Source organism: Delphinus delphis, chromosome 15, assembly GCF_949987515.2.
Source record: "Delphinus delphis chromosome 15, mDelDel1.2, whole genome shotgun sequence".
Lineage (NCBI taxonomy): Eukaryota > Metazoa > Chordata > Mammalia > Artiodactyla > Delphinidae > Delphinus > Delphinus delphis.
In genome coordinates, this window is record NC_082697.1 from 72,199,091 (window position 1) to 72,225,686 (window position 26,596).

General features: G+C 49.2%; 1 protein-coding gene and 1 long non-coding RNA gene across 2 annotated transcripts; both read right to left on the bottom strand.

Moving 5' to 3' along the window:
• Nucleotides 1-4,045: 4,045 nt before the first annotated feature.
• ZNF688 (zinc finger protein 688) lies at nt 4,046-25,776 on the bottom strand. The gene is made up of 7 exons (XM_069541387.1): nt 25,369-25,776; nt 25,053-25,166; nt 21,860-23,034; nt 7,488-7,847; nt 6,971-7,352; nt 6,545-6,658; nt 4,046-5,417 (listed from the first exon to the last, which is right to left on the bottom strand). Exons 1-7 carry the CDS (start codon nt 25,571-25,573, stop codon nt 4,897-4,899), a joined length of 2,871 nt encoding a protein of 956 aa, XP_069397488.1. The 5' UTR covers nt 25,574-25,776; the 3' UTR covers nt 4,046-4,896.
• LOC132438153 (uncharacterized) lies at nt 12,059-12,630 on the bottom strand. The gene is made up of 2 exons (XR_009522155.1): nt 12,418-12,630; nt 12,059-12,235 (listed from the first exon to the last, which is right to left on the bottom strand). It is a non-coding gene; the product is annotated as an uncharacterized lncRNA (long non-coding RNA).
• Nucleotides 25,777-26,596: the final 820 nt, after the last annotated feature.

Genomic DNA, 26,596 nt, shown 5'->3' on the forward strand with positions numbered 1-26,596 from the left:
TAAAAGGATTGTGTTTAGGGGTCAAGTCACGGGGAAAAAAATATATCATTCGAGTGCTTGGGAGGTATGTGGAATTGCCCTGCAGGAGGGTGACAGGCTTCACAAAAGGCACCCTGTAGCAGCTCTTGCTCAGTCCATTGCTGATTTAGGCCTGGGGTCTCCTACCTGGTCTCTGGGCATCCAGCCCTTTGCCTTTCCCATCCATCCGGCACCGCAGCCTGGTGTAGTGAAAAGATCAAGAGCATCAGCTGAGAAATCGGGAGCTTTAGGTTCCAGGCTTGCCTCTGCCACTAACTTAACTGTGTGGTCTAAGCCAGGCCCTTCCCCTCTCCGGGCCTCAGCCTTTCTCAGGGTGTATTCTGTGGAACAGTATTCCCATGAGATAGGAACAAGTGTTCTTCCCCGTGCCCCAGAGAGTCCCCTCCCACCCTCGGTTTCCCAAACCCTGCTTCAAACATTGGACCAGACAGCTCCAAGAGCTCCCCACCAGCTCCAAGATGCCACAGTCCACCCTGTCATCACCTCCAGGTCCACCCCAGGAACTGCTCCTCCATCCTCCTCACTCAGCCAGAAACCTTATCACGGTCCTGGTGCCCCTCCAATGACCCAGCCCCCATGTGCAGCCCTGGACAGGCCCTGTCCCTTCATCTTCCAGTGTTTACCTCCAGCCCTTCAACTACTCTCCATTTCCACTCTATCGCCCCCCTGCAGTCCACTCTCAGAGCAGCCAGAGTGGGTTTTTAAAATGCAAATCGGATTACCTTGACCCTTGACACTCTGCTTAAAACCCCCTAGTGGTTTAATCCCTAAAGTAGTCAAATTCACAAAGACAGAAAGTAGAATGGTGGTTGCCAGGGGCTGGGGGAAGGGGGAATAGAGCATTATTGTTTAAGGGGTACAAAGTTTCAGTTGGGGAAGATGAAAAAGTTCTGGAGAGGGATAGGGGTGATGGTTGCCCAACATCGTGAATGTTGAGCAATGTTGGGCAATGTTAATGCCACTAAACTGAACACTTAAAAATATTTAAAATGGTAAATTTTGTTACATATATTTTACCACAAAACAAAAACAGAAATGATACAGTGGTTCCCAGTATATTTAGAATCAGATCCAAACTTCACATCATGGCAAGCAAGAGCTCTGTGACCTGCCCCTTTCCCACTCCCCACACTCCTTCCCCTGCCTCCAAACTCATTTTCAGCACCTCCCCCAAACTCATCCCTACCTCAGAACTTGGCACTTGCCGGCCCCTGTTTAGAAGCCCCTCTCTCCCACACCCTGTCCCCAGCAACCCCCTTACCCCAGCACCCACCCACCCCCGCCTCTGAAACCCTGCCCTCCCCCACTCCCACATCCTGCGACCCTACCCGGTTCCCCTTGGCTCCTTTTTTTTTTTTTTTTTTTTTCTGACCACGCTGAGCGGCCCTTTGGTTCCTTCTCATCCTTTGGATCTCATCTCAAGCGTCTCCTCACCAAGGGCCGGCCTAGGTATCCCCCCCGCAACAGGCACTTCCAGTATGTCCTCTGTTTTAGTTCCTTTGTAGTGCTTGTTATTTGCAATTACAGTACCTTGTCTTATTTATGTGCCGGCTTATCACTTGTCTCTCCCCACCCTACCCGAATGTAAAGTCCAAGAGGATGCCTATGTCTGTTTTCCTTGCTATACCTTGGCACTTAGAATAGTACCTAGTACATGGTAAATGCTTAGTAGATATTTTCTTGTTGTTTTTTGTTTGGTTCGTTGGTTTTTCTTTTCTTTTCTTTTTTTTTTGGCTGCGTTGGGTCTTCGTTGCTGGGTGCAGCTTTCTCTAGTTGCGGCGAGCAGGGGCTACTCTTCGTCGCGGAGCACAGGCTCTAGGCACGCGGGCTTCAGTAGTTGCAGCATGTGGGTTCAGTAGCTGCGGTGCACGGGCTCTAGGGCACACGGGCTTCAGTAGTTGTGGCGCACGGGCTTAGTTGCTCCACAGCATGTGGGATCTTCCTGAACCGGGATGGAACCCATGTCCCCTGCATTGGCAGGCAGATTCTTAACCACTGTGCCACCAGGGAAGTCCCTGTAGATATTTGTTAACTGGATAAACGAGAAAGAGCAGACAGCACTTGCTCTGTGCTGAGACAGCTCTGCTTGACACACTGTGCCTGGTTCTGCTCCCCCCTCCTCGGTGGCTCCTCCACTCTCCAGCTCCCCCTCCTCTTTGACTCGCCCCCTCCAGTACTGGTCACCCCTGGACCTTCACACCCTCCCACTCCTGATTGCCCCTTGTCCAGCGCCCAGGCTCCCTTACTTACCTGTTCACAGCTCATGTTGTTCATTCACTGAGCCATGCAAATTCTATGGCAGAAGCCTCTCAGGAGTATCTTTCTTCCCAATTCCAAGGTCAGCAAACAAGAGCAACTGAAAGAAAGAGTCTTGCTTTCTAGCTTTGTCCCACTCCTGATCGCTTCTACCTGGGGACAAACGCCAAACAGATCTCTCATGTGCAGGCTCTTCCCACGGAACACACTCCACACTGTTTGACAAAGACATTTTTTTTTTAAGAATATTTATTTTTTTAAATATTTATTTATTGGCTTCATTAGGTCTTAGTTGCGGCACGCGGGCTCTTCCTTGTGGTGCACAGGCTCTCTAGTTGTGGTGCATGGGCTTAGCTGCCCCGCAGCTTGCAGGATCTTAGTTCCCTGGCCAAGGATCAAACCGGCGTCCCCTGCATTGCAAGATGGATTCTTAACCACTGGACCACCAGGGAAGTCCCGGCAAAGACATCTGATGGGACCTGTCAAACAGCCTTGCTACTGCTCGGGGATCTTCTATGGCTCCTCAGTGCCTACAGGGTGAACTCCAAGGTCCCCGCTGGGATCCTTGGTCCTCCCAGATTGGTCCCACTTCTCCGGCTGCATCTGTCATCCATTATTCTTTACTTTCAATCTTTATGTTTCAATCAAGTGGAACTGCCAACCATTCCCCATACATGCCCATCCTGGTTGAAATCTTTCTCATCCTTCAAGGCTAGTTTGAACCACCTCCTCCAGAAAACCTTCCTCGGTCTCCTCTTGGTCCTCCTCACATATTATTTTGTGTTGTATTTGAATAATAACAATAACCGATGTTTATTAAACACTAATATTCAAGGCACCATTCTGTGTTATCTCATTTAATCGTTATGTCAGTCTTATGAGGTAGGTGCTATTATTATCCAGGTTTTATAGATGAAGAAACTAAGGCAGGGAGAGGTAACTTGGAGCAAGAAGTCATTTGCCCACGACTGCAGAGCTATAAAGCAATCGAGTCAGGACCTGAACCCAGACAGTCTGACTCCAGAACCCATGTCCTTAACCTTTACTCCATGCTGTGTCCCTCTTTTATCCTTTTTAGGAAATAAGGCTCCTTCGCTGCTTCCTCTGCCTAAAAATCTCACTACATACCAATTCCTCTTAATGCTATGGGAAGCACAACCACCTCCTTCTCCAAGCTACACTTCCTGGCATATCACCAACCAGGATGGGTTAAGTGGTGCCTCTGGACTTCCTCCATCACAGCCCAAATCACTGTTTTGAACATTGGACTTGAGTCAGTGTCCCTGGCGCCCTGCACAAAACCCGTCTTCAGACGGTGTTTGCTGAATAAAGGAAATTAGCCTTCCTCATCTTGGGATTCCCTCATCACCTGGCAGTCTCTCCAACAGAAGCCACTCAATATATGGTCACTGAATGTTGACTGCCAAAGGTCTCTGGTCTTGGCGGGGCTCTCATTTTCCTGCTGAGACTCCCCCAGACAGGTGAGACTGGCTCCTTCACTTCACCCTCACCTGAGCCCCTGACCCCTGTTCTGCCCAGATCTGACTGCTCATAGGAAGTGGTAGATATGTGTGGGCACAGTGCCAGTTTCCAGCTTTCCTGCTTTGTAGCGGTGAAACTTTGATCCTCAGTTTACTCATCTGTGAAACACAGCTGTTGCTATCCATCCCTGCCTCCTTAGCAGACTTCTTTTCATGGTCTGAAGTGTAACATATCGACAAGCATTTTCAATTGTGTTTCAACAAACGTTTATTGCACATTTACTGTGTCATACATATTGTTACAATTTCAGTCTTCACACTAACCCTTTGAGGTAGATATTATTATTATTATTATTTTTTGTGGTACGCGGGCCTCTCACTGCTGTGGCCTCTCCCGTTGCAGAGCACAGGCTCCGGACGCGCAGGCTCAGCGGCCATGGCTCACGGGCCCAGCCGCTCCGCGGCATGTGGGATCTTCCCGGACCGGGGCACGAACCCATGTCCCCTGCATCGGCAGGCGGACTCTCAACCACTGCACCACCAGGGAAGCCCGAGGTAGATATTATTGATCCTCATTTTACAGATGAAGGAGCTGAGGCTCAGGGAAAGCATGTGACTTAACAGCTACGCCTTGGGGGCAAGTTGCAGAGACTAGGTCTGCACCCGGTGTTTCTGTATTCTTTCCACCCACTCCACTGCCTGAGCCTCCTGTTGGTGTCAGTTACCCGCGACTAGACCATGCCCTACATCTGAGGCCTCCTCCTCGGCCTTAGTCCCCCAGAGCATTTACCTCTGCTGCAGATAAGCAGCGGGGATTTTTTTTGGAGACAGTGTTTGCACATGATCTTGGCTGCACCTGCTACTGAGATAACACTTTGAGAAAAATCCAGCATGTCACTCTCTTCATTTTTTAAGAAAGACTAGGGAGAGGAGGTGTCAAGTTTAATCTCTGAATCTTTACAGGCACTTTTATTTTTACAGGTTTGGAAACTAGAGGGATCCTTGAGGGAAAACCAAGGGATGAATTTTGGGTCCCAAATTCCTGACTCAGGAGCCTCCCTCAGGGCCCAGTTAGTCCTTAGCGCTGAGGTCAGGCTCAAGCCCAGCCAGGGGGAGCCGCTCACCCGCACTCTTTAAAGATGTCCGGGTAGTGCCGGAACAGCACCGGCGGGTCCCGGTCACCTCGGACTGGGGCCCGAGGCACAGCCCGGATTCCGGGCCTCCGGCCCCGCCGGCCCCCAGAGCAGGAGCGGTGGATCCACTGGTGCGCTTCCACGGCAAACTTCCTCTTGAAGCGCATGCCACACTCGGGGCAGGGGAAGGGCCGCTCACCCGAATGCATGCGCCGGTGGCTGACCAGCAGCGAGGGATAGGTGAAGCGGCGGCCGCAGTCTGCACACACGTGGCGCCGCTGGCTGGTCTGAGCATCTACACTGGGCACCAGGGCCGGGGGCTGCGCACCTGCACTCTGGTCACAGGCAGCTTTGCTGGGTGGCTCTGCTCTTGCCGAGGTTTTGCTGATGGTTGAGTCAAGGTTGTTTTTAACCAGCTCTTCAGGCCTCTCCTTCCTAGGAGTCTTTTCGGATCCTTTGGCTCCTGGCCCTGTCTTGGGTTCCTCTTCCTTTTTGTTTGGGGCATCTCCTAGGAAACAGGAATCAAGTTACATTTTAAAACACATTCGCTTATATCGTTTCAGTTTATAGGATGCTTTTACTTAAGGAAGTGCCAGAAAAGTACTGCCCAGTGATTAACACACAGGCTCTAAAGGATGGTAAACAGGGGTCAAATCTCTTAAGAGTGACTTATCTGGGCCTTGCTTCCTCATGTGTCAAACGGGAATCATAATGGTTTCTTTAGTTCACAAGTTTGTTGGGAGGATTAAATGAGTAAAAGCATCTTAAGTACTTAGTAAATGCTCAGTAAGCAATAGCAGTACTTCCCTGGTGGCGCAGTAGTTAAGAATCCGCCTGCCAATGCATGGGACACGGGTTCCATCCCTGGTCAGGGAAGATCCCACATGCCGGAGCAACTAAGCCTGTGCGCTACAACTACCAAGCCTGCGCTCTAGAGCCTGCGCGCCGCAACTACTGAGCCCGTGTGCTACAACTACTGAGCCCACGTGCCCCAGCTACTGAAGCCCGCACACCTAGAGCCCCTGCTCCGCAACAAGAGAAGCCACAGCGATGAGAAGCCCACACACCGCAAGGAAAAGTAGCCCCCCGCTTGCTGCAAATAGAGGAAGCCCGCGCGCAGCAATTAAAACCCAATGCAGCCTAAATAAATAAATAAGCAGTAGCTATTATTATGGTGGTTTCTCATTTTTTGGCAGGGTTAAGACATTTACAGAGGAGTAAAGATATTTGCTTAAGATCACTCTGCTGAGGGATGGTGAAAGAAGAAGAGCCAAGTTGTCAATTACTGGCCAATTACTGCTTTGCCTTGTTTGAGAATGTGAAAGGCAGACCTGAAGCTGCTTTCATTCTTAGGGGATTTTAGTTGTCCCTGAAAAGGGGAGAATGAACAGCGCTTCTCCCAGAGAGAGTCTCAGACTTGGGCTCCTGATTATCTTACTCTGGTCTCAACTTGACTACTGTACCAAATTCTGAAAAATTTGTATCAGGTCTGCCTCTTTTCCTTCTCCCGTATCCAACATCTGTTGACTCTTTCATTCCTTTAGGGATGCTGGAGGTGGCGATCTGAAAGAAAACACTGCTAGACAGGAAGCCCTGGAATACTGGGGTTGGGGGAAACTTGGGACCATCCCTCACCTCTCAGAGCTCCTCCCAGGCTTTCCCCCTCCTCAGGATCCTGGGCGGCGGGGCTCCAAGCCTCACTCTCCTGTTCCATCCAAGAGATGAGGGCTGGTTTGGGGCCTGGGAATCCTGGGAGAGAACAGGGATCACAGTGCTGGCCTGAGAGGCTGCCCTGGGAAGATGGCATCCCCCTGTCAGGGTGAGGTCACCTCCTCAGAATTTAGGATCAACCTGGACAGGGTCTGCAGTGCTCCTGCCTGAAGCAAGCGGATGCGAGATGGAAGGACTCTCGAGAGGGTACCTTAAGCGCTGGGGATGGGAGGTGGCTGGTGTCGTTGGTGGAATAGTGCGGGATTAGGCCTCACAATCCTCCGGGTCCTCATGTCATCTCCCCTGTGAACCCCAGTGAAGGAGCAGGCGAACTCTGACCCGGAGCCTCACCGAGCGCGTCCAGGTGGCCGTAGGTCTCCCGCATCACGTCCCGGTACAGGGCCCTCTGCGCGGGCCGCAGACACCCCCACTCCTCCGGGGAGAAGTACACGGCCACATCCGCGAAGCTCATGGCCGCAGACTTCTTGCAACTAGGCCCGGTCTCCCCCGGTCTCAGCACCAGGAGCGGGGCCGGGGGCGGCGCCATGTGGCCTCCAGCCCAGAGCAGCGGCCGCCTGCTCCCCGCGCCTGGCCTCAGCTCTCGTCGTCCACAGGAAGGGCTCCCGAGCCCGGGGCCCCGCCCAGTCTTGGCCTCCGAACTCAGCCGAAGGGAACCGAAGTAGCAGGGTTGGCTGTTTGGGATTCGGGATTCTGATGGGGACAAATAAACACCCTCGGTGTTCAGTCACTTCCTGGCAGCTTGGACACACACACCCGGGTTAAGGGATCCGTAAGGTGCCTTCAGAAAATATGGCGACATCCAGGCTTCAGTTGTCACTGGCTGCTCTTAAGGGCGCCGTCCCTTGACCGTATCAAACATGGCGCTGGTCTGGCTTTTCATTGCCCACTTGACCTTAAATACAATGGCCGTGCAGGTGAGTTTTAACGGGTGGGAGCTGAGGGGAGCTTTCCTGCCATCAAGAAAGATGGACGTGCCCGCGGCTTCCAGCACTCCCGCTGGCCGCGTTGCACGCCGGTGATTGGCCGCGACAGCAGGAAGCGGCTGTGCCGCGACGCGGGACTGGCGGGGCGCTTTCACGCGGAACTCTCTGTAGGCGGGATCTGGAACCCAGCAACGATCTCGGTGTTTGTGGAGCTCGGGACTTTGAACTCGATTGTCTCCTTCTGCGCGTCCCGGCAGCGGGATCCGCAAGCCGGTCTCTGGCCCCTGCGGGAAGACGCACACACCTGGCCAAACCCTGGGGGCAGCCGAGGTAGAGATCAGGTACACGTTTACACTTGGGTGCACAGCTGCGGAGCCGACACGACTCCTTGCACCGGCAGTTCCGCTCGCTCATTTTCTGGACTGGAGCCGCCGGCGAAGGAAGGTGCTTGGTGAGGCTGGAATTGGAATGGAGAAGTTTTAAATTACTTTTTAAGTTTTTCCAAAATAATTAACTTACGTGGTTTTTAAAAAAGTAATACAAAAGGTTTGTAATGAAAAAGGCAGCCTCCCTACCCATTCACCCTGTTCCCTAGAGGCAACTACTTTAAACTTTTTATTAACTTGAATTATATTGTACATACAGTAAAATGCACGGATCTTCAGTGTGAAATCCGTCGAGCTTTGACAAATGTATGCCATCACCCAAAACAAGATGTAGGACATTGGTATCACCCATGTTTCCTTTCCAATCAATACATACTTTTCTATTGTGATATATTGCATAAAATTTTAACCATTTTTAAGTTTTTAATTCAGTAGCATTAATTACATTCACAATGTTGTGCGACCATCACTAGTGTCATTTTTCAAAACATGATTTTCATCCTCACAAAAGAAAACCTGGAACCCGTTAAACAGTCCTTCCCCATTCCTTTCCTCCCCCCCCCCCAGCCCCCTCTCCACCCCTGGTAACTTCCAATCTGCTTTTCCTCTTGGATTTTTTTTTTTTTTTTTTTTTTTTTTTGTGGTACGCGGGTCTCTCACTGTTGTGGCCTCTCCCGTTGCGGAGCACAGGCTCCGGACGCGCAGGCCCAGCGGCCATGGCTCGTGGGCCCAGCCGCTCCGCGGCATGTGGGATCCTCCCAGACCGGGGCACGAACCCGTGTCCCCCTGCATCGGCAGGCGGAATCTCAACCACTGCGCCACCAGGGACGCCCCCTTTTCTTAAAAATTGTGATAAAATGTACATAACATAGAAGTTATCATTTTAACCTCTTTTAAAAAATCATTTTAACCATTTTTAAGTTCAGTGGTATTAAGTACATTCACAGTGTTATGCAACCATCACCACCATCCACTCCAGAAATTTTTCATCTTCCTAAACTGATTCAATACACTTCACTCTTAGCCATTTCTTCTGGAGCTTTCATTTTACACTTTTTTTTAAAATTGCTTTTTCTTGGTATACTCATTTTAGACACTATGGGCACCCTGCTATGATACTTGATACTTAATTTCTAGCCCCATTCCCTTGACCTCTTTACAACATACTTAATGCAATAAATTATTTATTTATTTATGGCTGTATTGGGTCTTTGTTGCTGCATGCGGGCTTTCTCTAGTTGTGGTGAGCAGGTGCTACTCTTCATTGCGGTGCATGGGCTTCTCATTGCAGTGGCTTCTCTTGTTGTGGAGCACGGGCTCTAGAGTGCAGGCTCAGTAGTTGTGGCGCACGGGCTTAGTTGCTCCGCGGCATGTGGGAATCTTCCCAGACCAGGGCTCGAACCCGTGTTCCCTGCATTGGCAGGCAGATTCTTAACCACTGCGCCACCAGGAAAGCCCATTGCAATACATTATTGTAAATAGCATTTCCTAATATATGCTATTATTATACTTCCTTTCTTGTCAACTGTTTGCTTTTCTTCAATTTTATAATTGTCTTTTCTCCTTGTGTTATCTGCTCTGCTTCTTTAAGTTGTTGCAAATTACCAAGGGGAGCATCAAATCTCAAATCCCCATTTTTTTCCCTGGGAAATCTCCCTCCTTGGGCCCTCAGCCCTCTCTCCAAAACAGACTGGGCCTCAGCTGTCATCCAGGGTCTTCCCTCCCTGCCCTTGGGTTGTATCCTCTGCTTCCTAGACTCAGTGTCTTCCTATTTTTGAGTTGAGAGGGGTCATCTCAATGGCTTGCATTGGACTGACTACAGGTGCTAGATGTTTTCACTCCCACCTTTGGAATATTTCTGCAGTCAGGCAGGATGCAGACTCTAGTTGCTAAGCGTGGGGCCGGTCACTGGAGATAACAGACGGATGAGATCTACCAGGTGTCTGTTGGCAGCAGCCCACAGTCTGGTCTTGGAACAATTCCTTGCTTGCCCTCCTGCCTGCCCTACATGCCGAATCTCCCCTTTGTGTTCAGAAATGTTCTTTGCTGATCATGCTAGTGCCTTTTCAGTCTTTATATTTTCTGGCCTTGTCCTTGCTGTTTTTCACCGGAAATACTTTCTGGCTTTAAGTGTGACTTCTGCTGATTTTGCCTCAACAATTATGTGCTTATTTTAAAACATTTTGAGTTCTGGAGGTAATTCACTGTGTGAACAGTGTAGAAATGGGAGTAAGGAAAAAAACAGATCCTCAGAAATAAGTATCCTTTTAAACAGGGAATCAGGGGCTTCCCTGGTGGTGCAGTGGTTAAGAATCCGCCTGCCAATGAAGGGCACACGGGTTTGAGCCCTGGTCCGGGAAGATCCCACATGCCGCGGAGCAACTAAGCTTGTGCACAACTACTGAGCCGCGTGCCTAGAGCCCGTGCTCTGCAACGAGAAGCCACCGCGATGATAAGCCTGCGCACTGCAATGAAGAGTAGCCCCTGCTCGCTGCAACGAGAAAGCCCGTGCACAGCAACAAAGACCAATGCAGACAAAAATAAATAAATTTAAAAAACAAAACAAAATAGGGAAAGAACTTTATGTAAAGAGAAGCTATAAAGCATTTCACTTGGACCAAAAAATACTTCTGTTTATTCAGGTACTATGTTGTAAATCATTTCTCTTTGCACTAGGGATGGAGAAAACATAAGAAGATGGAGCTAAGTACACTTGGCTGTTAACCATCAGATTGCAACGTTCAAGACTAAAACTGTTTGCTCGTAAGTGGTTGGTGTCATGTTTTTCCTGCCAATCATTATAAAAATACAAAAATGATGCTTTCAAATTGTTTTATTGCCCAACAAACTGTAAATGTTTGTTGAAGAATCTTGATCAGATAATTATGAGAAATTAGGAAACACGCAGGAGGTCATTATAGTTCATAAATTTTACTTGTCAGTTTACATCTGAATAATGTAATAATATAATATGCTTAAGGCCACACAGCTAGTGGGGACTGAGCTGAACCTGGAATCCAGGTCTACCAATTCAGGAGAGGCTATGTAATGAAGTAAAAATAACCCTCAGTTCCCATTAATAATCATCTTTGGAACCCAGGTATTTGGAGAAGCAGTCTTTTGGTCAAGAGATATTTGAGCCACCTAGCACCACTCCTGACATAGACATGCTTAGTCCCCCCCCACCTCCTTGCTTTTATCCCTTCAAGAGTTTCCTGTTCTAAAGTAGGGCTAGCAAATCTAAATAGGTCAGAAAGACCTCTCAACTGTTGACAAATACAAACATTACAGTAAAAATTAAGTCGGAAGATAACTATGCCTTGATTTCAACTCTAATCACAAGTAATATACTCCTTCTTTAAAAAAAAAAAAAAATTCCCCAGCATCATATTTCCAGCTGCTGTGGCCCAAGAATACATCTTTACTCAAAAGATGCAAAATCCAGGAAACATGCAAATATCTGGGGGAAAAAAAGCACATTGCAATTACTAGTTCATAAAAATTTGGAGAAAAAACCCTTTAAGCTCGCTAAGTTTGATACCTTTGTGCACTATGTGCAGAGCAAGTGTGGGGCAGGAGAGTTCCTCACCTGAAGCCACTGTCCTCTTTACGGCCACCTCTAAGTCTTCAAGACCAAACAATGCCAACAGAGGCTTGACACCACATGTGTGTCCTTGCTAGCTACTTGGCCTGCTCTGGGTAAAAGACAGAATCCTTGGATGAGCTTCCCCAGTGCGGACAGGCCCGAAGCGTGCCCTCTATTCCAGGGAGCACCAGCTCCTTTAATAGGCTCTTATATCTAGGGTACTCCGTCTCTGAGGAGCGGGAGAGATACAGTCCAGAAAGCAGAATGCACTAAGGGAGAAAATAATCCAGAAAGAAAAGCCAGTTAGGTGAATGGTTTTCAGTGAAGTAACCTCAAGTGGGACTTGGAAGAGGGACCAGGAGCCTCAGCCCAAGAACTGAACACTAGTCGCGGGTGGCTGAAGGTGCACCAGAACCAGAACTGGAACGTGCCTTCCTAAGAGATGGTAGCAACGTGGCCCCAAGAGTGCTACCAGTCTCAATTTAGCTGTTCTGTTGAGCTCTTTGTGCAGATCAGGTGCAGGGAAACACGGAGGGGCTCTGGAGTGGGCAGTGTGTGCTGAGGCTCCGAGTGCGGGAGGAGGTTCTCCAAGGTCACAACCTGGGGTTTGAAGTGAAGGACCTTTCCCTCGTTTCTGCTCACAGCTGCAGAGATCTGGATCCTGGGCCTCTGGGCTCCACGCCTCCACCTCTCTTTCCACCTAAAAGATAAAATTGGGTTTGGGGCCTGAAAATCCTCACAAACACTGGGCTCGGCTGAGAACCCGAGAAGAGAACTGAGGGCGCTTGCTCGGTGCTCCACACTTCCAGCCCATCGCCCCTGGGCGCATCAGTCCCCGCTTCCCACAGATTACTGGGTCCTGGCTGGGCCGCCGGACCTCACCGAGCGCGCCCAGGAAGCCATAGGTCTCCCGCGTCACGTCCCGGTTCAGGGCCTTCAGCGCGGGCCGCAGACACGGCCACATCCGACAAACCTCACGGCCCCTGGGCTGCTTTCCCTCGTCCGCCCGGTCCCGGCCTCCCCAGGCACATCCGCCACCGGGAACCGGACCGGGGGCGACGCCATGGGAAACCCTTCTGTGCTTCGCAGAGAGGCTTCCGGAAAATGTGGAAACGCAATTACCTGTTTCCGGCCTTCCTTGGAAAACGTCCTGAAAGCCCACAGTCCTGCCCTTAACTAAGATGGTGCCCCTCCGGCCTCAACATCCCTCGCCTTTCTTATCTGCCCTTCCATGCCAAGGGGCAAATCGGAAGGGAGGTTGGACTCCACGGCGTAACCGTAGAGAGATAGCGTGCGTTGATTGGACAGCGCCGGTCGCTAGGGGAAGAAGGAAGGCTCTGATTGGTCTTTCCGGAGCGGTCTGTTTGAAAGGCCGAGAGTGAAGTAGCGGCAGATCCGAAGGTGGCCGGCGGTGCAGGATTTCTCTTGATCTGGCTTTTCTGGGTCGGCATGTAAGAGAGAGGTTCCAACGGAGTAAAGGTACTCATTTCTGCTACTCTCATGAGACCTCTTATGGGCAGGTCCGGGGCTTGGAGGTGAGTAAAAGCCCAAGGGCAAGACTGAGGCGGGTTCTGGAGGTAAGGGAGTGAGCTCTGGTACTCGGGCAGGGCTAGCCCGTGGGCTGTGGAAATGCGTTCCTACCCAGTATTTGATCTGGCCCGTTCTCCAAGGTCACAGATGTCTCCCCTTTTACAGACAATGAAACTGAGTGACGGGGCAGGTGACAGCTCACGGGGCAGCAGAGCCGGATTCAGAGTCATCTGGCTCCCGTTTCGGTTGAACTTAGGTTCAATTAAGTGCTTAGGGTAGCGCCTTGCACAAAGTACTCAATAAATAGGAGCTTATAGTTGTTATTGTAATTATAACACTATCTAGACCCTGCCTCAATCAGAAAACCTGTGTCAAATTACAGCTCATAAATGAATAATAACACTGAGGAATGAGTCAGATCATCTCTTAAGATTTATTTCAATTCTGGATCAAGGTGGTGGAGTGGGAAGGTCCTGAGCTCACCTCCTTCCAGGACACACCAAAACTACAACTACATATAGAACAACTATCTCTGAGAACTGACCTGAAGACTAGCACAACAGATTTTCTACAACTAAGGATATAAGGAAAAGGCCACATCGAGAAAGGTAGGAAGGGCAGAGTCCTGGTCTAATGAGAACCTCCCCCACTCCCGTGGGACAACCCACAAGCAGGAGGGATATCACAACCGCAAAGGTCCCCCCTGAGGAGCAAGGGGTCCATGTCCCACATCAGGCTCCCCAGCCTGGGAGACCTGCACCGGGAAGCCAAGCCCCCATAACATCTGGCTTTGAAAACCAGCAGGGCTTACATCTGGGAGAGCCCGAGGGCCGTGGGAAAGGGAAGACACTCAATTATTAAAGGACTCTCGCAGAAACTCACTTGCTCCAAGTCCTAGCACAGAGGCAGCAGCTTGAAAAGCGCCCGGGTCATACAAGAAGGAGATTCATTGACTAATTTCAGGGCATGCACCGGAGGGGCAGGGATCTGGTGGAATTTTCTCTGGGGATGGAAGCACTGGCAGACGTCATTTGTTTTTACTTTCTTTCCACGTAGCTGGCCTGGTGCTGGTGAGCACTATTTCTATCACTCTCCATCAACCTAGCTAACACCATGCGCCCTGCCCCTGCTTTCCCCTGAGGACCCAGGGGACCAACCTCACCCACCAGCACACCTGCAACATTTGCTGCCCAACCGCAACAGGAGGGCACATGCAGCCCACACAGGGGATACCCCTGGAGCACCTGGCTCTGTTGTTCGGGGGAGATTGCACCACTGAGCCCACAGGACACCTCCTATGTAAGGCCACTCTTTCAAGACTGGGAGATGAAGCTGATTTACATAGAAATGAACACAGAGGGTTAGGCAAAATGAAGAAACTACAGAATATCTTCAGAAGGGAAGAACAAGACAAAACCTCAGAAAAAGAACTAAACGAAGTGGAGACAAGCAGTTTATCAGATAAAGAATTCAAAGTAACTGTCATAAAAATGCGCATCGAACTCAGGAGAAAAGTGGATGAATCCGGAGAGGTAATCTGTGAGGAAATCATCAAAGGGCTAGAAGATCTGAAAAACGAAGATTTAAAACTTTTGAATTTATTAACTGAAATGAAAAATACACTCGTGGAAAGCAGCAGGAAATCAGAGAATGCAAAAAAACCAAAACAGACCAGTGATCTGGAAGACAAATGGAAGTTGCCCAATCAGAACAGCAAAAAGGGGGACTTCGCTGGTTAAGACTCTGTGCTCCCAATGTAGGGGGCCCAGGTTCAATCCCTGGTCAGGGAGCTAGATCCCGCATGCTGCAACTAAGACCCGGAGCAGCCAAATAAATAAATATTAAAAAAAAAAAAAAGAATCCCCAAAAAACAAGAATAGGGTCCCCACCGCGGGTCCCAGCAGCTCCAGTGTGGGGGAGAGTGGCAGCAGCCAGACAGCCCAGCTTCGAGAAGGCTCTTGGCAGTCTGGCTGGCACACCAGGGAAGTCCCTATTTACTCTCTTTTAGATCCTTTTCCCATATAGGCCATTACAGAGTATTGAGTAGAGTTCCCTGTGCTATACAGTAGGTCCTTATTAGTTACCTATTTTATATATAATAGTATGTATATGTCCATCCCAATCTCCCAATTTATCCCTCCCCCCCAATCCCCCTGGTAACCATAAGTTTGTTTTCTACATCTGTGACTCTATTTCTGTTTTGTAAATAAGTTCATTTGTACCATTTTTTTAGATTCCATATATAAGCGCTATCATATGATATTTGTGTTTCTCTGTCTGATTTACTTCACTCAGTATGACAGTCTGTAGGTCCATCCATGTTGCTGCTGTAAATGCTTTTTTTTAAGAGGTGAAGTCATTTGCTGGTTGTTTATTTTTTGGTACAATCAGAAAGTAGTGGGATATTGAATATGGGAGGTTCTGATTGTCTGGGGTGTCAGCTTAACATTCCATAGATGGGGTAGCTTTTCTATCCTATAATACAAAGCATACTAAATGGCAGTTGGAGTCAATTGTACATTTAATGTCTTGAACACTTTTTATATATTTATTTTATTTATTTTCCTTTTTTTTTTAATTGGCTGCGTTGGGTCTTAGTTGTGGCACACAGGATCTTTGTTGAGGCATGCAGGATCTTTCTCATTACAGCGTGTGGTCTACTTGGGCTTCTCTCTAGTTGTGGCATGTGGGTTTTCTCTCTCTAGTTGTGGAGGATGGGCTCCAGGGCACGTGGGCCCTGTAGTTTGCGGCACGCAAGCTCTCTAGTTGAGGCGCAAGAGCTCAGTAGTTGTGGCATGTGGGCTTATTTGCCCCATGGCATATGGGATCTTAGTTCCCCGACCAGGGATCGAACCCGCATCCCCTGCGTTGGAAGGCGGATTATTTACCACTGGACCACCAGAGAGGTCCCTTGAACACTTTAAATTACTTCTCTTCCCTTGTTGTTTTTGGTAGAATTGTTTCCTAAAGCAAACCACTCCTTGATCTTGGCTCTCCTGGTCAGAATTTTGTGCACTCTGTAACATCGTTGGTCCTGGTAGTCCAGTTTTCCTAATAACTTTGTTGATGTGCTATGAATGATTGAAAACTTGAGTATGTAGTGTATACGATATTAAATTGTGAATTTAGTGGGACTTAGGATGTAACGGCATATCAACATTTGAAGATATGGGTACTTGATATCCTGTTAAGGGAATTTGCCTCCAAATTTTAAGCTGGAAAGGCACTGGAATAACTGTTCAGAAAAGAATCATGGGGGACTTCCCTGGTGTTCCAGTGGGTAAGACTGCGCTCCCAATGCAGGGGGCCTGGGTTCGATTCCTGGTGGGGGAACTAGATCCTGCATACATGCTGCAACTAAGAAGTCCTCATGCCACAACTAAGAGTCCACATGCCTCAACTAAGCCCTGGCACAGCCTAAGTAAATTAATTAATAAATTTAAAAAAAGAAAAGAAAAGAATCATGGGAATTTCCTGGCTGTCCAGTCGGTTAGGACTCTGTCTTTCCACTGTAGGGGGCACAGGTTCGATCCCTGGCTAGGGAACTAAGATCCCACAAGCTGCGCAGTGCAGCCAAAAAAAAAAAAAAAAAAGAATCACAACTACATAATTTTTTAGGTTTTTGGTATGTATGTTAAGAATTGTGTACAGAGCCTCCCTGGTGGCGCAGTGGTTGAGAATCCGCCTGCCAGTGCAGGGGACACGGGTTCGATCCGTGGGCCGGGAAGATCCCACATGCCGTGGAGCAACTAAGCCCGTGCACCACAACTACTGAGCCTGTGCTCTAGAGCCCATGAGCCACAACTACTGAGCCCACGTGCCGCAACTACTGAAGCCTGTGTGCCTGGAGCCCGTGCTCCACAATGAGAGAAGCCTCCGCAGTGAGAAGCCCGTGCACTGCAACAAAGAGTAGCCCCCGTTTGCCGCAACTAGAGAAAGCCCGCGCACAGCAACGAAGACCCAACACAGCCAAAAATAAATAAATTTATTTTAAAAAATGAATTGTGTACAAATTGAAATGCCTGTGTACTGATTCTCGAAACAACTAATAAAATCTCAATTATGAAAGAAAAGAAAAGAAAACAAAAATGAAGATAGTTTAAGGGGCCACTGAGAGGACATCACGCAGACTAACATTTGCATTGTAGGGTCCCACAAGCAGCCAAAAAATAAATAAAATAAATAAAATTTTTTTAAAAAGAAAGAAAATGCAAATTCACATGAATTTTTTAAAATTTATTTATTTAATTTATTTTTTGGCTGTGTTGGGTCTTCGCTGCTGCACGCGGCCTTTCTCTAGTTGTGGCGAGCAGGGGCTACTCTTCCTTGTGGTGCACGGGCTTCTCATTGCGGTGGCTTCTCTTGTCGCGGAGCACGGGCTCTAGGAGCGCAGGCTTCAGTAGTTGTGGCATGCGGGCTCAGTAGTTGTGGCTCACAGGCTCTAGAGCGTAAGCTCAGTAGTTGTGGTGCACAGGCTTAGTTGCTCCACGGCATGTGGGATCTTCCTGGACCAGGGCTCGAACCCATGTCCCCTGCATTGGCAGGTGGATTCTTAACCACTGCGCCACCAGGGAAGTCCCTGCATTTTATTTCATAAAATAACCAAATGCAAAAGAATGTATAGTCAAAAGTAAGTTTCACAAGTGTTGAACTCTCATACTACTGGTGGAGTGTCATTTGGTACAGTCACTCTGGAAAGCTGGCAGTATATACTAAAGCTGAAAATATGCCATACCCTATGACCTAGTAATTTCATTCCTAGGTGTATTCCTAGGTGTATACCCAACAGAAATGAATACATATGTTTACTGAAAGACATGTGCTCACAGCAACATAAGTTGCAATAGCTCAAAACTGGAAACTATCCACAACAGTAGAATGAATAAACAAAGTGGGATATTCACTACATGGAATACCATTCAGGAATGAGAATGAATCATCTCCAACCACATGCATAATATGGATGAATCTTATAGGCAAATATTGAGCAAAAGATGCCAGACAAAATAGTATACATGATTCTATTCATATAAAGTATAAAAACAGGCAAAACTAATGCAAGCTGTTAAGAATCGGGATAGAGGGTTACCTTTTTTGTTTCTAGGGTGCTGATGAGATTCTGATTCCTGTTCTAGGTGCTGGTTACTCAGATGTGTTCAGTTTGTGAAAATTGAGCCATGCACTTGTGATATGTGAACTTATTTTTGTATTATGCTTCAATTTTTTACAAAAAGTCTCTCCTCTAGTCCCTTTCCCCTCCCTAGAGGCAATTTCTGTTACCAGTTTCTTATGTCCTTCCTGAGTTATTTTACTTTTTTTACTTGTTTTTTTGGCCGCGCGGCATGTGAGATCTTAGTTCCCCAAGCAGGGGTTGAACCCACGTCCCCTGCATTGGAAGGCAGATTCTTAAGGCAGGTTCAGACTGGACCACCAGGGAAGTCCCCCAACTTCATTCTTTTTCATGTCCCAGCACCACCTGTTGAAAAGACTTTCTTTCCTTGCAGTGTCTGGCACCTTTGCTGCAAATCAGTTGATCATAAATATAAGGGTTTATTTCTGGAAGAACATTTTGTCTTATTTAATACATTTCTCTCATTTGGATCTCGAAGAATTAGAATCCCTGAAAACTCTAGTTACTTCCCTTCTCCCATGCCCAGCCACCCTGGTAGATGGCTGTAGGTACATTTGGAGAAGGGTAGGAAGAAGTTTTACAGTGTTTTGCCAATGTAACATGGTCCTTCATCAAGGGGACCCAGCCTTCCCTTATTCAAGGGGCTCTAGGTCTGGAATTGGCTCAAGTCTGAGAATTTGCTGAGGGTAGAGCCTTGTGTTTTTTGGCATACTCAGCAAGATGTGTAGCAACATGAGAGACCCATGGAGGGGCATCTCCTAACACTGACTTTATGGGGTTCTCGTACCAACTATAGATTGGCATGTATATAAAATGCTTAATGCCATGGTACACGGCACATCATAAAGGCTCAACAAAATAGCTAGAATGCTATTGCAGTAGGCCAAAGAATAAACAGAGTGGATGTAGTGAATGTAGGCTACTGTTGTTTTAAAAAACTTAGCTGAAAATAGGAGATGGGGACGGAAGCCAAAGGGAAATTTCTTTGTTTTCAAAGACAGATTTTTCCATGTTTATAGGTTGGCATGTATATATTCCAGGCAAAAGAGGGACTCTGAAACCATAAAACTAAGAGAGAATAATAGACGGAGCAAAGTCCCTGAGAGGGCACAAGGAGATGAAATCCAGGCACACCTATACAGACAAGCTCTGCGTATGAGGGACTTCCCATGAGGTGGGGAAGCAAGTACCAGTGGTCACACTGGTAAATATGGAGTCACAGCAGGGAATGGAATGTTAAGGGAGTTCCTGTTTGACATCCTGTGTTTTCTTGGTGAAGGGGAAGGCAGTCACTGGTTTGGGGCTATAAAAGACATAAACAATGTTGAAGGTTCAGCTGAGGATGGAGTGGAAAGGCTGGCCCCTCTCAGCAGCACTGTGAATTTTTTTTTCTTCATAGCTCACATATAGGCATGAGGACAGATGGGAGATATACCCATATTGGGGCTGTGGATTAGTTAATTCTTTTGGTTGCAAGTAACAGAAACTCAACTTAAACTACCTGAAGCAGAAGAGAGAATTACTTGGAAGAATACTGCGATCTCCCACTGACTACAGTTAATTGTCAAAGGGATCCTGGGACTGAAGTGCATTAGGAAACCTAAGAACTTGTCTGTCATCTCGGCCCTCCACAGACCACATACTGGGACTTGCCTACCAACGGCTCCCAAGTTCATGAGTTACAATCCAGGCCCAGAGAAATTTCTAAAATTCCTAGGTAAGGAAGTAGTTGGGTCAGCCTGGTGATAGAGGTAGGGAAAAGAGGCAGTTCTGAAACAGGAGGCTAGGCAGAATTCTAATAGGTTTCTGCTAGGAAAGGGCAGGTTTCCATCAGAACTGTAAAAATGTCTACTTAGTCAAGGAACTAGATTTACATTTTATAAACAGTAATTCCACAGAGAACATAATCATTCATCAGACATTTTAATGAAACCCAATCTGGTATGACCCCTGCTTTTGGGGTAGCCCATCAATCCAAGGAGAAACAAACAGTTACAACACAACTTGCTAAATACCAGAACAGGTAATTACAAATACCCTGTGCCCCAGCTACACCCCCCTGGGGCTGATACCAGGCGGACTGAGGGAAGAAGCAACAGGGGTAGGAGGATGACCCACACCAGCTATTGGAATATGCGATATGTCATGTTTAGAAATTCAGTTTGGTAGAGCTACCCAAGGCAAAGTGGTAGGCCTTGTTTACTTAATTCAGTAAAGCTTTACTGCACACCTACTTAGGAATGGGTGCCACGGAGGCATGTCAAAATTAAAACACATTGCTGCTGCTGCTGCTGCTGACTGGAGCTTTTATTAGGGAGGCAGGGCATGAACACAACTTGATGACTACAGACTCTTCCTGCTTTGTATTCAGTTATCTAACTCTTTAACCTCCTTGAATGGCCTCACTTCATTTCATGAAAAATGTTCACAGAGGACTCATTGGAAGGTTTTGTGCTAGTGTCCTGATTCTGATGAGACTCGGGGAGGAGTGAGACCCAGTTCTCAAGAATTTTCCAGCTACTGGCTGCCTGGAACTAATCCAAATCCACCAGATAAAGTACAACAAGCTGGTCCTGGTTCTACTTCTTGCTGCCTAGACCACAGCTCCCCTGTTTTTCCTTAAAATTAATCTTCTCCCAAAGCTCACTGTGCTTATGTCCCAGACCCATCTTGAACCAACTTTCCAAACACAGGATGCAGACGACTTACTTCACAGCATGTGGTTTTAGAACAAAAGAAAAAGCTTAGGTATTTAGGTGTCTGAAACCCAATAAATTCCTGGTACACTGCTACCACCCCCAAATCCAATGCAATCTAGAGCTGTTAAAACAAGTACAGACCAAGGAGGTACAGCGTATACTGTGATGCTGGCTTACTTTGTATGATCCTTTAAAAAGGACATTGAAAAACCAGCACCTGTTTGGGGAGAGATCATGTGTGGGACTTGAATACCTATCTTTAAGGAATGACTGACCAAATTAATGCTAATTAACCTGAAAACATGGGGGCAGAGTATCTGTGGTTAAGTTTTCTGAAGGGCTGCCATGTAGATCAAGTTTTAAACATATTCTGGGCAAGGCTTCCAGGGAAGGAGAATGTTGTTCTTAAGGGCCTTCTAAATTGTCAGAGCTGTCCCACAGTGAAATGACCTGCGTTGTGAGGTAGTGAGCTCCCTGTCAAGGGAGGTTTTAAAGGGTAGAAGACCACTTGGCAGGAATATCATCAAAAGGGGGCTAAACCAGGTTTGTTTAAACCTGGCATGGAGGAAGAGGCAGAGGAGGAGAAGATCTTGCTCCCCATAAATGGGGTCCTCCTGACTGCATGCAAGGGGACAGGTAATCCCTGCGTGCACAAACTAGAAAACACAAAGCCCGTAAATTAGATGGGGAGAACTTTTAGCCCAATATCCACACACAGAAACTCTTTTAGGATAGAGTAGGTTGGAAAACTTTAACCAAATAATGTCACTTGTCCTACTGGGACTGTCTGTTCTAGACACATGTATTAAGGCAGCCAGCGTGGTAGAATAAAGTTCAGCTCTGTGTAGCAAGAGACCTGGGTTTTAGTTCTGACTCTGCCCTGTATAACCGGGGGCTCCTTCCCTTTTCTGGGCCCCTCCGCAAAAAGAAATGAACTTACACAGTCCTTCCCATTCTAAAGGGCGTTGCCTTTCTGGCTAGGCACCCCTATAGCAGATCTAGGGCTACAGTTCTGGACCCCAGGGCTACACTTGTGGACGGCCAGAGACCACCTCTGGCGGAAGCAACGGCCACACTCGAGGCAGGGGAAGGGCTTCTCCCCAGTGTGCAGGAGCTGGTGCTGAGCCAGGTGGCTCCACTGGGCGAACCGCTTGGAGCACAGGTCGCAGGCATAGGGCCGCTCGCCCGAGTGGACGCGCCGGTGACTGGCCAGCAGTGAGGGGTAGGCGAAGCGGCGGCCACAGTCGTCACATGCGTGCAGTTTCTCCTCGGTGTGCGTGCTGCGGTGTATGGCGAGGGAACCGCTCCGCCGGAAGGCACGTCCGCAGTCCGGGCAGGGATAGGGCTTCTCTCCCGTGTGCAAGAGCTGGTGCTGGAGCAGCGTGCTGCGCTGGGAGAAGCGGGCCTCGCAGTGCTCGCAGGCGTAGGGACGCTCTCCGGAGTGCACCCGCCGGTGACTGACCAGGCGAGAGGAGGAGGAGAAGCGCCGCTCGCAGTCCGGGCATGGGTAGGGCTTCTCGCCCGTGTGGATGCGCTGGTGGATGACCAGAGCGGTGCGCTGGCGGAAGCGCCGGCTGCATTCCAGGCAGGTGTAGGGCTTCTCTCCGGTGTGTGTGCGCTGGTGGATGGCGAGCAGGGAGGGGTAGGCGAAGCGACGCCCGCAGCTGGGGCACTGGTGGGGTTTTTCACCCGTGTGTGTGGTCCGATGATTGGCCAAGGACCTGCTCCTCCGGAAACAGCGGCCACAGTCAGGACAGTGGTAGGGCTTCTCGCCTGTGTGGATAACCTGGTGCTGGGAGAGGTTCTTGCGCTGGGAGAACCGCTTGCCACACTGGTCACAAACGTAGGGACACTCCCCAGAGTGTGCCCGCCGGTGACTGACCAGCAGGGACGGGTAGGAAAAGCGGCGCCCACAGTCTGGGCAAGGGTAAGGCTTTTTCAGATTCTGGGCACACTTGTGGCTCTGCAGGGCCGGGTGATCGGGAAAGGTACAACCACAGTCAGGGCAGATGGGACCTCCGGATGTTTGCCTGGGGATCAGGCGGGGTTTGCTGGGCCGGCGGCCTCGCTTCCCCTTTCGGGGTGCCTCCTTAGGCGGGAATACTTCCTTCTCTTCATTCTTCTTTCTGGTTCTGGTTTCTACAGGAACACAAAGGAGAAATTAATTTAACAAACACTGGGCTCCTACTCTTTCCTATTATAGTGTTACAGGTTATAAAACAGACTCAGCTCGTCTTCAAGGAATGTTAGTGACAAAGACAACCAACCAAGTGTGACATACGGCTATGGAAATATGGAGGGTATTACAGGAGCCCCTAATCCAGCTTGGAGAAATCAGGGAAGGTTTCTTGGAGGAGGTTAAGCTGACTTTAAAAAGGTTTTGGGGGCTTCCCCCGTGGCGCAGTGGTTAAGAATCCTCCTGCCAATGCAGGGGACACGGATTCGAGTCCTGCACCGGGAAGACCCCCCATGCTGCGGAGCAACTAAGCCCGTGCGCCACAACTACTGAGCCTGCGTTCTAGAGCCCATGAGCCTCAACTACTGAAGCCCGCACGTCTAGAGCCCCAGCTCTGCAACAAGAGAAGCCACTGCAATGAGAAGCCCATGCACTGCAAGGAAGAGTAGCCCCGTTCGCCACAACCAGAGAAAGCCTGCGTGCAGCAAAAGACCCAACTCAGCCAAAAATAAATAAATAAATAAATTAATTAAAAAAAAAAGTTTTGGGGACTTCCCTGGAGGTCAGCGCTTCCACTGCAGGGGGTATGGGTTCGATCCCTGGTCCAGGAACTAAGATCCCGCATGCCACATAACGTGGCCAAAAATAAACAAATGAATAAAATAAAATAATAATTTTTTTTTCAGTTTTTGAAGAGGTAAATATAAGGCAGGAAGTGGAAACAAATGAGGTGTGATTTGGCATTGACTAGGTCATAAGGCCCTTTAAGCCAATGCTTCTCAAATTTTATTGTGATCCGAATCATTTGGAGGGTTTAATGAAACAGATTGCTGGGCCCTACCCCCAGTTTTAGATTCAACATGTCTAGGACGGGGTCCAGGAATTTGCATTTTCTAATACATTTCCGACTGATGCTGCTGCTGCTGCTGCTGCTGCTGCTGCTGCTGGTCTGACGGCCACACTGTGAGAACCAAACCTAAACGTACATCCAAATCAACTGAGGCTATTAAAATATGTATATGTTCATAGATATCCATAAGAGTAAATGAGTCGTTCTGGGATGGGATCCAGGAATCTGTATTTTCACCAAGTTCCCCAAGTGTCTTAGATATAACTGACAGCCATTTGACAACCTGCCTTGGCAAAAACTGAAAGGTTTTTTTTTTGTTTTTTTTTTCTGGTACGCGGGCCTCTCACTGTTCTGGCCTCTCCCGTTGCAGAGCACAGGCTCTGGACGCGCAGGCTCAGCGGCCATGGCTCACGGGCCTAGCCGCTCCGCGGCATGTGGGATCTTCCCGGACCAGGGCACGAACCCGTGTCCCCTGCATTGGCAGGCGGACTCTCAACCACTGTGCCACCAGGGAAGCCAAGCTGAAAGGTTTTAAGCAAGGAAATATCATGTCCGATCTGAATCTTAGAAAGATAGCCCTGCTCTTAGAGAATCTGGCACAGAAACTCCAGCCCAGACAGTTGCATCTGCCCCTGTAGGTGGATCTGGGGGGACCTTCTACCTGAATGGCCTTAATCAGAGCCTTGCTTGATCCTGAGGAGACGTGCAGATTCCTGCACTGATCGGGGTCATTCTGCCAGAAGGGCAAACAGAGGCCCCTGCACCCCAGGCCACTGTTCCCCATAAGATCCCTTCAACCAAAACCTGGAAAAGTCAGAGGTATAGGCTCTCTCAGTCAGAGCCCAATTCAAAGCATGCTGGAGACAGAGTCCTGGGAAGGAGGAAGGAGGGTTGTAGCTCTTTTGAAAAGCTCACTGATCCATTTACACAACAGACAACTGCAGATAGTCAGTTTACAAACTGACAAGTGAATCTTTGGTAGAAGGACTCGACACCATGAAAGAGACAGGAACTCTGAAGTTGTAAAAACGAACACGGTAAATGGAGCGTGGGTCATAGGTACCCCTAGCCACGGAAACTCTGGACTGAGTCATTAGAGGCTGCAAGCCCTCCGAGGCATTTTTCACTTACTTCTTTGGACTGTTACCCTCCTTGGGCACTCCTGTGGATCCAGAGCAGCCGGTTCCCAATCATCGGTATTTCGTTCCAACCAGGAGATGAGGGTTGGTTTGGGACCTGCGCACCCTGGGGAAGAAGAATCAGTCAGAGGCCCAGCTCGTACATAACGCTGGGTAGACTTATCTACCCGGTGGCATCTCCTGCCAAGCCCCTGTCCTCCCGCCCGACACAACCTCTTCGCAGGCCAGGACCATGGACACTCTGGACTCCCACCCCCAGTTCCTCCATCCCTTCAGGTCCCGCGGAAGCGGACTGGGGCGGGCCTTACCGAGCGCGCCCAGGTGGCCGTAGGTCTCCTGCATCACGTCCCGGTACAGGGCCCTCTGGGCGGGCCACAGACACTCCCACTCCTCCGGGGAGAAGTACACGGCCACGTCCCCGAACTTCACCGCCCTCGGCCTCCTTCCCCTTCTCCGGCCGGGTCCGGCCTCTCCTGGTCCCCGCGCGGGGAGCGGAGCCGAAGGCCGCGCCATTGGACCCGACAAGCCGGCGCCACGGCTGTCCCGGCCTTGGCCGCTGGGCGCTGGCGGGCGCCGGGACTTGGGAGCCCAAGCCGGATCCGGGCGGAGCGTGCCTGGGGAGACCAGGAGGGAACAGGAATCGGCCGCCGGCGGGGTTAACGGAAACCTTTCGCTGTTATTCAGGAAACTCCTGCCCGAACTTGGGTGAAAGGCACCGGAAGATGCCTTCAGGGAAAATGGCGGCCCCGCTACTGCACCGCCTTTGCCTGAAACACAAGCAGCTTCCAGCTATCGATTTTATTGACCGGAGCGCCATGCCGGCTCCCTAACCTCTTTGCCCTCAAGTGTGATGGCGCTGCGATTGGGCTTCACGCCCTTTTCCCCCCCTATTCCACGCGGTCATTGGGCGGTGGCCTAAGATCGAGTATTCTGATTGGGTATTGCCAAAAGCGGCCTGTTTGAACGAAGCCAACGGAAGCGTAAGGGCAGAAAGTTGGACCCTCGATGTCGGGTGACTGCCCGGGAGTCTGGAGGCGGGAAGGGGCGACCCCGCCTGGGATCAGTAATGGTCCTCTGTTTCTTGGAGGCGCAGCCTAGCCGAGGGAGGGAAGGATTTGAGCGACGGAGCCACTCTGGCCAACCCGGGGCTGGAATATCCCTGGGTCTCCTTTCCTGGCTTTCTCAGAGGAGCCTTCTCTTGCGATAGTGGGTAACTCCCTCCTTGCCCTTTGGGGAAGGGAATTAACGTTAGCGTTTCCTGTGCGCAGGTACCATGCCCAACATATTACACGTTCAACGTATTTATTTTTTGCTACCATGTGTGAAACGATGATTATCATCCTGGTTCTACTGATGAGGAAAATCTCAGAGGGCACTTGCTAGTAAGGAGAAGAACAAAGATTTTGTCCAACTGAAGAAAACGTACAACCTAAAAGTTCCGAGTTGAGTTTTATTCCAGGAGCTTACTGAGGACTATCCTCTCAGCTCTGAGGAACTGCTCCAAAGAGGTAAGGGAGGAGCCAGGATATATAGCAG

Bases quoted from the DNA above. Each gene is read 5' to 3' on its own strand.
- ZNF688 (XM_069541387.1), bottom strand. From the start codon at position 25,573: ATGGCGCGGCCTTCGGCTCCGCTCCCCGCGCGGGGACCAGGAGAGGCC. The intron at 7,848-21,859 runs GCCCTTTAGAAT...GTCTTCCCGCAG, and splicing joins TGCCTAGCCAGAAAGGCAAC to GGGCCAGAGACCGGCTTGCG. The intron at 6,659-6,970 runs GTGAGGCTCCGG...GTTCTCTCCCAG, and splicing joins CGGCCACCTGGACGCGCTCG to GATTCCCAGGCCCCAAACCA.